General features: G+C 32.1%; 1 protein-coding gene and 1 long non-coding RNA gene across 2 annotated transcripts; both read right to left on the minus strand.

Moving 5' to 3' along the window:
• Positions 1–8,424: 8,424 nt before the first annotated feature.
• LOC111015695 (uncharacterized) lies at positions 8,425–9,615 on the minus strand. Its single transcript, XR_002602068.2, has 2 exons — positions 9,497–9,615; positions 8,425–8,472 (listed from the first exon to the last, which is right to left on the minus strand). It is a non-coding gene; the product is annotated as an uncharacterized LOC111015695 (long non-coding RNA).
• A 442-nt stretch (positions 9,616–10,057) lies between these two features.
• On the minus strand, positions 10,058–11,865 carry LOC111015778 (cytochrome P450 710A11). Its single transcript, XM_022290929.2, has one exon. It carries the CDS (start codon positions 11,750–11,752, stop codon positions 10,226–10,228), a length of 1,527 nt encoding a protein of 508 aa, XP_022146621.2. The 5' UTR covers positions 11,753–11,865; the 3' UTR covers positions 10,058–10,225.
• Positions 11,866–15,979: the final 4,114 nt, after the last annotated feature.

The following is a 15,979-nucleotide window of genomic DNA, read 5'->3' on the forward strand; positions in this document are numbered from 1 at the left end:
TTTTTTTTATTTGAGATAATTTCTTTTTTATTTTTAAGTGTACTCTGTTATTATACCAGTAATAATAATGACTGGTTTTAAAAATGAGTATCTAAAAGTAAAAAGTAACGCCGAAGAGCTCACTAGGTTAAGACACTTGGATTTCAACAGGTCATGAGTTTGATTTTTTCTACTTCTACATGTTGCACTCAACAAAAAAAATGTTGATACTGAAGAAACACTATTGTGAATTTGATGTATTTTAGCCTCATCCTAAACAAAATAAATGTGAACAAAATATCATTTTGAAAAATGGGTACTAGAATAAAACTGAATGGATAACGGAAAAGCAAGTTTTGTTTCTTTACGAAAACAAACTTGTTAACATTTGAGGAAGAATACTTTTAGGGGAACAGTAAATTATAAAATATGGGAAGAGCTTACATGTTAATTGTCACGTTGTTTTAAAATCTTCTACCTCTACTTAATATTCAAAATATTAACCGATGTTTGCTCAAATTGCATCTTTTTAACGTTTGTGAAAAGTGAAAGGTAGTATTAAATTTTTTTAAATAATATGAATAATTTTGTAATTTACCCTAAATTGTATCATAATGTGTTTTTTTTTCGAGTTTATATTGTCATGTTTTAGTTATTTATTTTTAAATTTTAATTTTGAACCATTCTTTTTCGAGCACGAGCCTGCATCGTAATAACATCGTAAGGGCATAACAAGAAGGAAGAACAATGCCACTATTTGTTTGTTTATATTAAAAATATATATATTATTAATCTAGTGAGAGCAAAGACGATGATGGAAAACTATCTACATCATCGCTCCACTGTGATAAAATTTTAACCTCCAACTTTAAGATAATAAATTAAGTTATTTTACGACTGAATTATGTCTATATTTATAACATGGAGTTGAAACTACGTCAACTCATCAATATTTATCGAACACGTTAAAAAACAACTAAAGTAGAATGACATGTATTTTGATCGGAAGGTAACAAATGAGTTAAGAAAGGAAAAAAACAAAGGGTAAAAAAGGGTGATGCTAAATTATTTCATTCAGTACTTTTTAAAAGATTATTCATTAGAAAAAAAAAACAATTTTAAAGCAGTATTCCTTAATAAGCCCACCATTTTCAACGAGCCCAGTTAATAGAACAAGTGCACGCGGCCCAGATAATCCAATTCAAGAAGCCCAATATTATGTCCTCGACGAGGCCCAAAGTCTATTCGAGTCAATGTTATTTTGAAATAAGAAAACAATAATAACAATAAGAATATGTTTCAAACAAAATAATAATAATAATAATAACAATAAGAAAATACATTTTGAGACTTGGACGTGGTAATATAGTTTTTTTAGTACAACATGTGAGAGTGGGATATTGAACTCACAACCTCTTGATTGAAGATATATGTCAATTATTGTTGGATTTTTAATAGTGAAAGAAAGTGAAACTTGAAGATATTGAGAAAACCGTTGAGTATACAAATTTAACATCTGGATATTAAATTTGTATATTAAGAATTTGAAACTTATTTTACATTTGCAACAATTTCATTATTTATTTCATGAAGTTGTTTTTGTTTCAATTTTGTGTTATGTAACTTTATTTTGTTAAAGTTACATGTTGTTAAACTTTAAGTTATACTTCAAATGAGAAGTTTTTCTTCATGTTGTTAAAGTTGAACTTAATTCTTATGTGAGGAGTTTCATGTTTAAACAACTATATATAGTTGTGATTTTCTTCATTTTGATATATCTAAGCATACCACAATTGGGTATTCTCCTATTCCCACAAGAATTCTCTCTTCTTTTGAGTTGTTCTTCTTGTTTATGTTGAGAGCAAGTATCTAAGAGTTCTGCCAGATCCGAGTAGTTCGAGGTTGCAGTTCTACCGGAGTTAGTTGTTGTATCATGCTGAGACGATCGTTGCAGTCTGCTAGCAACTTGTGCAGAGCGAATAATTGTCTTCAGGTCAGCGCTATTGAAGCGTGCCTCGACTATTTTTTATCAAGTTTTGGTGTTCATCAAATTGTTCAAATTTATATCGTTTATAGCCAGTTACGTTGTAATCTGTTTGTCAGTATTACACAGTTCATATATACAGCGTATATTTACCCAATAATTATCACTAGCTGTTCACTTTGACGACGTGGTAATATAGTTTGGAACCTGGACGAGATAATAAAATATACATTCATTTATCCAAGCACAAACTTGACACATGTTTTGAAACTTGGATGAGATAATATAGTTTAGCACACCCATTTTACAAATTTTTTTTCCCTTCACTCCAACAACAGGATTGGGATGTAAGTTAAATTATCGACTTCTTGAATAGTAGTAGATGTCTTATTCACTTAACTATATTCGAGTTGACCATCGATCATTAGATAAACTTAGAAGATTTATTAAGCATCTAAAACTGAATAATGAAAAATAACTTACTATGCGGACTCTTACTCTTAAATTATCTTTTAGAAAAATATACTCTGGAGCTCTTTTTGTTTGAAAAAAGTTACTTTTTAAGTTATCTTATTAAAAAAAAGAAAAATTATACTCCTAGAAACCATATGTTTCTTGAAAATCCAAGTTTTTTATGAGATGGACATTTGAATTCTCACGCTGAGGCATTATCTTATACCTATACGGAAGGCATTGAGATGTTTTGTATGCTTTTTTAAAGCACGATTTTCAAAATTTCTAAATTATCTTTCCCTTGCATTTTTTTCATTCATTCTTTTTTCTCTTCCATATATTTTCTTTTGTTAATTTTATTTATTTTTAATTTTAATTTTAAAATTAAAATAACTTAATGTATTCAATCACTAATAAATAACTTTTTGCAATTAAGTAATTTTATATATTACAGTTACCTATCAAATAAACTTTAATATGTTTGTAACTTCTCTCAAATTTGTTATTAATTATACATGGAAAATAAAATTAGAATTCCATAGAAACTGATGTTATCATACCCCGCAATTTTTTTCTTCTAATTTGATAGTGTAAAAATATAATCAAAACATGTCATCAATCATATAATTTTATATTGATAAAATAGTTCAATTTTAAATTGAAATTAATAGTTAATATTAAATGTTTTATCAAATTAATATAAATTAACGTGTTCTACCAAATTACGTTTAGAGATAATATAAACCAAGTTGATAGAAAAAAAAAACAAACTATTAAATGAAATGAAAAAAATAAAAGTCAATTTACAGATTGAATGAATATTTGTTTTTTTTTTCAAGAACTAAGTATATAATTTTGTAACATTCGTGGGAATACGCATAAGTACTATAAAACAAATTTAGCTATTCAACTATCCTCAGAACATCGTTATGAATTTTCATACAAAGCAAATATGTCTATTTTTCTTTTTTTTACATTCAAATATGTATATTTGAAGATGAATATTTGTACTTGAGAATTTCTAAACAAACATACTATCTATCTATTTAAAGATGCATTTATATTTCTAGATATTTAATTTTTATTAGTATGAGAATTTGAACCCATGATAAATAATCTAAAAAGTTTTTAACGAGGAAGATATCAAACGTTTGAGATCCCTAAAAACACATGGTAGCTTGATATTTTCTTTAAAAAGTTGACATGTAATTTGCACGAGAGTGATTTTCTTAATGTTATAACTAAAGCTATAATGTGCAAAATCATGTGAAGTATATAAATTATTGGGAAATGCTCAACTGTCAGTCTGTCACCACTCACCAGCCAGGTTTACGGATGAACTGTCAGTCAAAAAAAAAACAAATATCTTATATATTTTCAATTTATATGTTTAACAAAAAAAATAATAATAATTTTTTTTTTTTGACATCACTCATAAATTCCACACTGTTATCTTATGCGTCAATAACCAGCAAAAACCTTTGTAACACTCACCATTAAAAAGACAAAATACTTATTTAATTTTTTTTTCTTGTTTTTGTATTAAATTGCGAACTTTTGTTTTAATTAATAAAAAATATAGTTTTCTCTAGGAATGGGCAATCGGAGAGTCCGAAGCTAGTTTTGTTTTAAGACTTTTTTATTGTTAAAAAAAAAAAAGAAGAAGAAGAAAAGAAGACGACTTTTTGAATCCCCAATGAGCTGTTTATCTACTAACAAACAAACTAAGACCACGTCATTTTTTTTATTATTGGCTCAAATTTCAACTTATTGAACTTAAAGAATCGTACATTTTTAAAAATGTTTTATGAATGACCATAGAAATTGTACTAAAAAAATTGACCATAGAAATGAATATGTGTGAGTATACGTTGAGTCATAAAGTTGGTTAGGAAGTTAAACAATATTTTTTAACAAATAAGAAAAAAATCAATTTGTACACATTAAATTTACGACAAGTATAAATTTTTAATTTCATCAACTTGGATCTTATATTTAAGTAGGTGTGACAGTTTTTATCTTCTCATAAATTTTCGTTCGAAGAATTCTAAAAAAAAATATTATATCCGTTAATACGAAAAGTTAATTCTTAGGTAGGTGGTTATCACGATGTTTGAGTTTATTCTCTCCAATTTTTTTTTTTAATTATTCACCTCGATCCAAAATGAGCCCATTCATGATGATTTCATTAATTAACAAATTATAAAATATATGTCAGTATAAAATTGGCCGAATTAAACAAAAATGACACTAGAAGTCTAAAATTAGGTTTTTATTGAAATTAATGAGTTTTAAGAAAATTTTATCTTACATTTTTTAAGAAGAAGCGGGTGAATTAAGTATTTTTTTTTGTTTCGGTAAATTTCGAAACTTAAATGTCTTTTTTCTTAATAAATATTTGTGGGCCGATTGAAATGTCTATCACGATGAAAAATATTGAGATTCATAATTTTATGAAAATGTCGAGTTCCCAATTTAAAATCTTAGAATTATGGTCATGTAAAATTAAAATATTGTGTTACATTACAATAATAAAAACCCCAAGCAGACCTACTTTTAATATTATACAAAGTGTTTAAGTGAGAACTTTTTTAATAATAACTTTTCTTAGCTTTAATTATTGATAATTTTGGAAGAGTTGCGACTTTTCATTAGAAAAGTTAGGTACCATGGTTCATGACCGGTCATAGAAATCACTATAGAAGAGTTAACAAGAGTTGAGAGTGATATTTTCACAAAAAAAAAAAAAAAAAAAAAAAAGTGGTATGGAGTGCATGTAGAAATATTAGAGAATCTTTTATTCTGCTGAAGGAAAGCTATATTTATTTTACTTTAAAAGATTAGAAATTTTTACCTTTTTTGTTTCATAGGTATATATCAAATGTTTGAGAGTTAAAAACTTGGGATTGGATGTCTGGAGATAATAAATATTTGTGTTTGGACAATTAATAGAATTAATATCTGAAAATTAAATGTCTATGTATAACAACAACATTCTTCTACTTTTTTTGAAATAAAAATTTAAGAATGTGTGCTAACCAACTGGAAAAAAAAATAATAATATCTTCGACCACGAGAATGTAAGTTCAATCTCCCACTTCACATTAGGTATAAAATAAATAAATAGATAAAAAGAGAAAAAGGAAGAAATGTGGGGGAAAACGTGAAACTTAAAAATGAAAATAAACTAAATGAAAAGGAAAAAGGAAAAAAAGACACCTCAAAGTAAAGATAAGGTTAAAGGATAGAGAGAAAGAGAAGGGAAAAAAAAAAGTAAGAAAGAAGAGGGAAAGGAGAGATGAAACCAGACGAGGAGGAAAGGAGAGAAATGACACGAAAGTTGCCGGAAAGTCGTCGTAAAAATCATGGTTAATAACGGATATGGATCGAGGAGGTTTATAGGCAAAGATTTCAAGTTTGGTAAGTCGATTTAAACGTTCTTTTAAACTATTTTCAAGTAAAATAAGTAAGAATTTCCTTTATTTTTGTTCAATGCTTTAAATGAGTTCTTCATTTTGTGTATTATTGTTTGGTATATGGGAATTTAAATGGGAGGAGAGGAGTAGAGGACGAGGGATCGAAGAAGAAAAGATTAATAGAAAAGTCGTGCATTAGAGTTTGAGATTGACTAAGAATAAAAGAGAATGGAAAAATTGGAGCTAAAATTATACAAAGTTATGGGTTTTATGAAAAGCAAGAAAACTCCAACTTGTATGAGATTTATTTCACTATATTATGCTTGAAGTTGATAGGGAAAGAAATTAAAAGAAAGTAAGTTGGTTATTTGGGAGAGGGAATAATTAATATGTTGATAGAGTTTTATGGGCTATGTATGGAAATTGGAAATTGGAAATGGAGAGGAAGGGTTTGCTGGTAGAAGAAGAGAGAGAAGAAGATGAGTTTATTTTTTTATTATTATTAATTTTTTTTTGGAGAAATAGAAGATGAGATTAATTATTTAATGGATTCAAGGCAAATTAAGAGAATAAAATATGAAGAATGAGGACAATGGTAGTACATGGAGAACTAATGGGGAGAGGAGAAATTTAACTACAAAAAGGTTCTTAGTGTGAACCTTGGGATATTTGGTGGAATTAATGTACCATAAGAGAGAGGGTAATGAGGATTTTTTTTTTTTTTTTTTGTTTTTTGGAGATAGGGTAATGAGGAATCGAACTCATGGTCAATATTCATTGGTGAAAAGTTGATTTAATTGTATAGTATGAATTTATATTCATTCTTTTCTTTGCCTTTACTAATGAAATGATTATTATATTACTATCTTAGTAGTAATGATGAATTTGACTTTTAGAATAACAAATGATACGGGACTTCTGCAAAGGGTCTCATATTTGAAATTACGGAGATTCCAAGAAATTTATGCTTATTAAGTAGTTTATTTTGTTTTAGCAAATAATGAAATTTTGGAGTATATATGGGGAGGTGATTTGTGTTTACTTAGTTAAATTAAGATTGAGTAGTATGAAATTTCGAGGTATTTGTTTTCATGAATGGATTTAGTTTTCTTTTTTTTTTTTTCCTTTCTAGGGTTCCAATCCAAAAAACAACCGTACAAGAGGACGTCTACTAAAGAAAAGAACTCTATTCTAAGAAAAATAACACCAAACTGATAATTACAAACGACCTTAGAGATTGATCTCCACAAAGAAGTATTAAATCTAATAAGATCTCAAACAAACTCTACGAATCTCTCCATCTTTAAAAAAATTTTATTGTTCCTCTCCAGCCAAATACACTCACAAAGTAAAGTATGCCACAAAAAGCAATCCTTATGTCGAAACGTAGGGGCCAATAACACCTCCTCCAACATAGGAATGCCTGATCGATGGAGCATTCTAGAATATATGAAGGTTTTCATATCTTTTATGTTACCTAAGCACATATTAAATCCATTGCAAAGACGATTTTTAGTCAAGTTAAGAAGTATTTATGCTAATTTGACAAGATGTGCAAGAGGAACTATTTGTTAATTGGACGTTGGTGAAGTAGTGAAGTGATGGGATAAAAAATAGATTAATTGGTAAGTTTTTCAAACAATAACTATTTGATTTTTCCCTTCTACAAGTTAAAAACAAATAAGTAAGCAACAATAAGGAATAAGAAACAATGATAGAAAAACTTAACACTAGAAGGATTATATTGGTTCGCTCCAGTCTTGAGACTACGTCTAGTCTTCTACAAAAGTAAATTCTACTATAGTTGAGAATATTACAATGGAGATCTTGTTCAAGATATCATTATATAACTACCATTCTTGCTTCTAAGTACACTATTAATGACTACCTAGGATTACACAGTTGAAAACACCCTCAATAAATCTACGAATATAGACTTTTTTCATACACTGCCCATAAACACTGAAGTCTCTTTTCTTTGAATTATATACAACTAAATACAAGCTCCAAATCACTCATTTACTGGGTGGATCCATAATCGTAGCACCACAGTGCTGCGGGACAGTGGCCAACACCTGAGCTCTGCCTTCTTGGCAGCTTGCCTACTACAGCCGCTCTTTTGGGTTCATAGCGCAACGTCTAGGCATTAGGCCTTGCAGCTTCGACTCTCCTATTTTAACTCCATTGATCCAACATGAAGTTCCTACTAATAAGTTAAAGCTGACTCTCTTATATTAATTCCATTGGGAAATCAATGATCTTGAATAATTTCCCCTCCTACAAGAATATCCAAACACACACCACAATATGCAAATAAGGAAGAAACGAAACTATAAAACACAAGAAACGACACAATAAAATTATATTAGTTCACCAATTAAGGGCTACGTCCAATCTTTCACTCAGATGTGGGTAATTCAGTAATATTGTCGAATTGCATTACAATAAACTCCCCCTAAAAATATCTCCAAACTCACAAAATAATCGATAACAAATTACTCAAAAAATATCGATCTAGATCTGTTCTTTTTGTGTTGCTAACACTTGAACCGCCTCCTCTTTTAACGCCACAAAAATCTCCCAAAATGACTGCCAAAAAACTCCCACGACTTCCCACTTTTTTGGTTCATCACAACACCCCTAACACGAAGTAAAAAAAGTATATAAATCTGAGTGGCAAAGAGAAACCTAAAAAATTGGCCCATTAAATTTATTTATTTATTTTATTTTGTATCCAAAATCTCAATACATTAACTATTTGACTACTTAATTTTTTTGTATTGGATAAACTTTAAGGAACTTCCTTTCCAAAAAGGGTAACATTTTGTAACACTTGCCTCTGCTTGGAAAACAAAATATGCAATGAAAAAGACAACTTGGAAAGCAGATTTATTAGACAGAATTTTGAGGACGAAATTCTCCAAATAAAACAATATTTTAAAACACCCTTCTTCTATTTTTTCAAAGAAAAAAAAAGAATAAAAATATAAGAATGGGTGCTTGCCAACTGGACAATACGTGGAAACGAAAAGAAACTAAATTAAAAATTAAAATGGCAAAAATAGATGCAAAGACACCTGGAAGTAAAGATAGGACAAGGAGAGAGAGGAAGAAAATGAGAAAGAGGAGGGAAATGAGAGATGAAACCAAGATGGAGAAGGAGAAAAGGAGAGAAAGGATCCAAAAGTTGCGGAAATTCGTCAGAAGAAAAATCATGGTTAATAACGGAAAGAAAAATCAAATCTTGTCCTTACCGTCCTTACAATTTATTATATTTTTTAAAAAAATATTTACTTTTATATTTCTCTTAATTGTCAAATATTTAATATTGATGAGAACAAAATTCCGTTCAGGAACCATGTATTTTTTCTAAGGAAAATAGATCTTACAGAAACCAAACCAAAACAGATGCTACACTAATACACTTTAAAATTCTCCATTCTCCAATGATGATGCTCAAAAGGGAAGGCATAAATAGACAAAACTTAATTGACACACCCATAAACAACATCAATAAGAGGCTTTAACAACTATCATATATATACATCGGCAAAAACTATGGAATTGCTTATTATGGGAGTTCAAATAAAATTAGCTGCCTTTCCCTATAAAACCAGGCAACTTCGCTTGATTATGAAAAAGCAACATATGAGGCTATACGTACCATTTATAGCACCACAACAGAGCGGGACGGGATCGTCACTCTAGATTCCTTTTCTATCCCTGCCCCCACCACCGACCCCGACCCCGACCCCGTCTCCATCTTGATGATCCCATGGACAAGATAAGATTGCCATTTATAGGCTTTAGGTTTAACCCCAACTGATGTGGTACTTAAGAGCAATATCGGAATTTCTATCTAAAGCATGATCGATAAGAGAACCAGAAGTCATAAAGACAATACAAAAAGAGGAGAGTCGGAGAGCATGACCAGTAAATTATTGGACAGTAGCATCGAGAAATTGCAAGAGAAAAAACAGAGAGAAAATATTACATTTATTAAATAACAATACGAGTATTGGCCATGACAGGCGGCCGGCAGATCCACGTGATGCTGATTTGTATATTATAAGCTTTAGGAAAAGGACAAGTGATCGCCAGAGCAGCATCCCTTTTTTAAAAAACATTATTTTCGCTTATCTTCTTCAGATTTTCAATTGGCTCGGCAGTTGCAATAATCAAATCAACAAAACCAAAAAAAAAAAAAAACAAACACACACACATCTTCACCAAATGAATCCCAGCCGTCGATTTGTCCACGCACATTGAAAGTAGTAAGAAAACAGGGGAAAAAAAAGGGGTTCAGTACAACTGCAACAAACAAATGCTTTTTTTTTTTAATTTTTTTTTCTTTTTGTTTTTTAATGGAGAGGAGGGCAATTTGGAGATTTGGTCAATTATTGAGGGATAGGTTGGGGAAACGAGCGCGCCTGCGGATGGAGACCATGCAGTCGTCCTTGGGACAGATGGTGGGATTGAAGGCGATGTCATCACAGCCGTCGGATTTGTGCCGCTTAAAATCGAGCAGCGTACAGAACATGGCGATGAAGAGCACTAGTTGGTTGAGCGCGTACCGTTGCCCTACGCACTGGTGCGACCCAGCCCCGAAAGCCAGAAAGTTCCTCTTGAAAATCCGGTCCTCTTGCCGCTCTTCAGAGAACCGTTCCGGGTCGAACCGCTCCGGTTCGACGAAACCCTGGAAGCACGACTCGTACGCGGACGGGAACACGATCGCCCCCTTCGGGATCGTGTAGGAGTCGGTCAATGGGAAATCTGCGGCTGCGACGTGCGGGACGACGGTCGCCGGAGCGCGGTACCGGACCACCTCACGCGCCACCGCTTGAGTGTACTTCATTTCCAGAAGCTGCTCCGATGTGATCAGCGAGTCCGATTCCGGCGACCAGATCGATTTGACTTCATCGCGAACTTTGTCGACGACCTCCGGATGCGAATCGAGGAGCGTGACGGCCCAGAGAAGCGACGAACTGGAGGCGTCTTGAGCGGCGAAGAGGAAATCGAAGATGTAGAGGCCGAGCTCGAAGTTGCTGGTGTGAACCGGCTCCGGCTCGCCGGCCTCCGCCGCCTCCACGAGCTCCTTCACCGTATCCTGCATCCAAAAGTCGATCAAACACGACGGCTCTTCCTCTCGCCTCATCTTCGCTTTGCTCCGCTTGGCGCAGTCGGAGAGGACCTCCACCAGGCGGTCAACGGCGAGTCTCGCGTTTCTGAAACCTGTTCCGGGCAAATCGATAGGCAGTTTCATCAGGCCGACGTTGAAGATATTGTAATCGACTCTGAACTTTTCGCGAACCTCTTCGCTCAAATACGGTCCGACGAAGACCGTCTGTGAGGTCTCGAGATTGAGATCCCGAGCGAGAAACCTCAATGGAATCGGCTTGGGCGAGGATTCCGACGACTTCTGGTCCCAGAGTTTCAAGTGCTTGAGAATGGCAATCTGCTGGAGCGCGGTGTATGTAGACAGGGCTTTGGGCGTGAAATTAGGAGCGATTCGACGGCGGAGATCCTTGTGCTTTTGCCCTAACATGTAAATCAGATTATCCTCGCCGAATAGCTTCTTCCCGAACGGGTGGCCTACGAGATTCATAGCATCGGAACGTACATTGGCGAAAATCTTGTGAGAGAGCTCGGTGTCGCTTATGAAGACGATGAAATTTCCGCCGATGTAGTTGACCGAGAAACCGGTGCCGGAGGATTTGGCCAGAGACGCCTGGATTTCCCAGAACCGGGCAGGGTTTCGGACCAGCGGAATCGCGTTTCCGACGAATGGGGGGACGAGAGCGGGGCCAGGAACGGATCGTTTCTTCTTCAAATAAGAGATCTGCTCGAGAAAGATAATGAGAAACACAAAGGACGCCACAAAAGGGAGCAGCGGCGAGAGAGTAGCCGCGAGAGAATCCATTGTCTCAGAAACAGGGAAACAAATCTGAGCAGTGAAAGAGAGAGTCGAGAAACAGATGGTTGATTAGAGCGCCATTAACGTGTTGGAAGCAGAGCTCAGAAGAAGAGGGTTTGGTTTAGGGGAGAGGCAGATGGAATTTTCCACACCATCCTTCTCTTATAAAGGGAGATTCAGAAATATTAATATTCAATTGTTGTCAAGCTGTCTTTCTTGTAATATAATTAAGTTCTACTTTTAGTATAAGATTTGCTCCTAAGTAACTTTTAAATTTCAATTTAGTCTCTATTTTTAATTCAACGATAATATTTTATCAACTAAAAGTGACTCAATGATAATATCTTACTGGAAAATATTAACTTACATTATACCGTGTAAATAATAATAATAAAGTCACATATTCAATAGTCAAAATCAGCATAGCAACGGTAATAGAAAGTAAAATTAAAACTCATGGAAAAAAGTTTTATGTTTTGATCAAATGACCCAAAAATAAGAAATCTCACTTTCCTAATCCAAAAATAGTCTTGGATCGCCTTTATTTATTTATATATATATATATATATATATAATATCTTCGGACTGGTTTGTAAACTTATTTTTACTCATGTTTACATATTTATGATATTTATATTTATTATAATTAATTTTTTATTTAAATATAAAATATTGAATACTCCGAATTTGATATTGTAAATATTAAATTATTGTAGGATCTAAATCAGTTATTCCCATAATCTTCGAATTTACTCTTCAATATATTCTACTAAAGAATAAAATTTGTTACAAAATATTTTTTAATTTCATTCCAATTTTTTCTCAATTTCAATACATTTCAACTGCAATATTTGGCTCAATCTCACCAATATTCGTCGAATAGCAGCACCACATTTTAGGAGAGTAAACTTATCGACATGATGAGGTAAGATGACAATAGAGTAATGCGGCTGCATGTATATTTATTTATCACTTACATTTTCGTTTATATGGAGATATAAACTATATTCAACTATAAACTACAACCATAATAATATATACTTATATGGAGATATAAACTTTATCGGGCTATAAACTATAACTTATATATGAACTATAAAATATATACGACATTACCATCAAATACTTTTTAAATATCCAAAATCGAACACCCAAAATCAGAAATAAAAAACAAAACCTATAATATTTAAAACGTAAACGACAGAAAATAAGTTACCGAAAACAATGGTGAAAAGCGAGCGAATTGGAAACGGGTTACTGGAGACGGAACACTAAGAAGATGAGAAGACGATTTGTCGGAAATAATGGTGAAAAGCGAGAGAAAAGAAGATGAATGAAGAAGAGGAAGAGATAACTAAAAATTTGAGATTTTTTTAGGGGAATGAAAAGAGGCATAAAATTGGATTTAAAATGTAAAGTCCCAAATCAACTATTTTTCCATTTTGAATTTCGATATCTTGATAATAATTAGCATATAAAAAAGGATATAGTGGCAAAATACATATGGGTTCTATGGTGTATTTTAAGATAAAAGTGTAAAATTTGCAGAATCAATCGCTTTGTGTAATGATCATCTCCAAATAATCTATTACTAATCTCAAAAAAGTGTCAAATTGAAAGCCCAATAGATGTTAAAATTCGAGGGGATAGCATAAATCACTGTCACGTTTTAATGATTTTTACCAACCTATTTATTACTCACCAACTTTCACCAACTTTTTAAAGAAGTCTAGCAAAATTGTACTTCTCACTGATATTTGAACCAAATCTTGTTAGATGGATTCTCTTAGGAAAGCATCTACATCTTCCACGTTTTTCTCACCATTGAAAGGAATTCACATTTGCAACATTTAGATTCTTTGAACCGTGAACTCCAACATTTATATTTTCACGACTGAATACATCTTCTACATTTTGAACGAGATAAGATATTTATTATTTAAGAGTCTGAGTTATGTTTTAATCTTTTCGTCATTTTTGGTCAAAACTCATGCGAGTTGCTCATGACTGTTGACCTAGATTTAGAAATTTTAAGAAACTCAATGGGTTGTTTATGAATTTCGATAGAGTTCAAGAAATTTGGGTCGAGTTTCTTATACCACTTGAGGTTTTATTGATTTTACCTTTCTTGAAAATTTAAAGATACTCGAGCCGAGTTTATGATCCCACTTGAGATTTCGCAAGCTTTTTAGATCCCACTCGAGATTTTCTAATTTTGCCTTCTTTAGAAATCAAAGAAAAGTCGACAATCAGAAATCGCCCAACACCCTAACCCATTTGCTACTCAACATAAAATCGTAAAAATTTAGATAAGTTGCAGAAATTTGAGTTCAAATCATACCCACCAAGTCCATATAGAATAAAGAAGAGAAAGAGAGGGAAAAATGAAACGCTCCAAATAAAATTTGGATGTAGTTTAGTTTTCTATATTTGTGTGTGAAATTTTGAAATATTGAATTTTTAGAAGTAAAGTAAAGATGTAATGTAGCCATAATTTTAAATTTTATTTTTTTCTGGAGAAGCGTAATGTAGCCATAATGGGGCTATATTTTAATCAACTTTTAATTATTTAGTTAGGCAAGTAAAAGGTTTGAAAGTTGAAATTATATCCAACTTGCCTTTACAACTCAAGTAAGAATTTGAATCTCAAATGAAAACATCAAATCAATTATCCTTTACAACTCATTAGGGCCGCACACCAAAATCATCGAAACCGATTGCAATTCAGTTCGATTTCTCAATTAACTCAAGCCGAAATATGTGTTCATACCTATTTGTTTTTTAATTATTTAACAATAACAGTCAAATTTCTGACAAACTTTTACTTATTATTTTTGGTTAGTGTGAACCTCTTACTTCTTCCAACGTGTTGCTTTTCCCAAAATCCACCCACATATTCCCAATCCCCATATCATTTATTTATTTGTTTATTTTCTTTTTTCATGAGGTCTCCCTATGGATTCAACCGCCAGCTTCATCTCTCTCTCAAGCTCCCCCTTTCTTTCTCCCATATCCTTATTCTCCGGCGACGGCGGCTCATGAAAATACCGGCGGTGGTCCAGGGATCGTGTTCATGGGCGTTCTTTTCGACCAGCCTCCACCAACGCCAGTTTTTCGCTAGGGCCTTCTCATTTACGCTACAGCCATGCGAAACCCCAAACGGGATAGACTAAATCGTTGGTTTTCGGTTCGGTTCGGGTTTTTGCTTTTTCAGTTTTAAAATTCGGTTCGGTTTTTTACTCTTAATATTTAATAAAATCAAATCGAACCGTTAACAAGAGCGGGCTGAACTTTGGAAACCATTTGTTATCAAAATTAGACAAGCGCCTGTGCTCGAACCTGAGCACGGACAATATTATCTTCAGAATTTTTCCTCTCTATTCAGTTGGTTGAGCCCTTGCCCCTGACCCTGTGCACTGTTTCATTCGAATTTCCTTCACATTTTTTCCATAAGTTTTGTAGAATGATAAAACTTCGGCGATTTTATTTTTAAATAAGAGAAAAAAAATGATATATTAGGTACTTTTAAACGGGACAAAAAATAATAATAATTGCAATTTTTCTGTACAAATATGTCAACTTTTTTTTTTAAATGAGAATATATAAATTAGTGGGACTTTTAAACTCTCATTTTAATAATTGTAACCATTGAAACCAAATTCGCAAGTATATTACAAATATAACTTTGTCAACTTTAAATTTGAAAATTTATGAATTTTTGAAATTATTTACTTCTCAATTAATATCAAGCACCTCAAAAAAAATTTTTGGATCCACCGTGGACCTGGACTCGGACTCAATTGATTTTTGTGAATTTAACCTAAGCTTAGCTTAACTAATCAGATCAAAAGATTGTAATTCAAATTCATACTAAAAAAAATCGATATATAAATATATATATATATATATATATATATATATTTAATGTTTCATATTTTATAATATGTTTGTTTGGTAGGAAAGCTCAAATTTGAATTTTCAATCTAAAATATTATCAATTAATTTATTAATATATTCATCAAAATTTTTATCTTAATGTAATTCAACCTTTTGAAAACATAACAATATATCATTTTTAGAATTTCCACTATTTAAATCATAAAATTTTAAAATAGTTTTAAAAAACAAATCTAAGATTTGGTGCATCAGGAAAGAAAAAAATTACTGACATACAAAACAGGATATAAAATTTCCATAAAAAAAAAACATTCTTTTAGTAGTTGGAGCCACCCA

The sequence above is a fragment of the Momordica charantia genome (genome assembly GCF_013281855.1).
Source record: "Momordica charantia cultivar OHB3-1 chromosome 1 unlocalized genomic scaffold, Mcharantia_2.0 BLBB01000001.1, whole genome shotgun sequence".
In the NCBI taxonomy this organism is placed as follows: domain Eukaryota; kingdom Viridiplantae; phylum Streptophyta; class Magnoliopsida; order Cucurbitales; family Cucurbitaceae; genus Momordica; species Momordica charantia.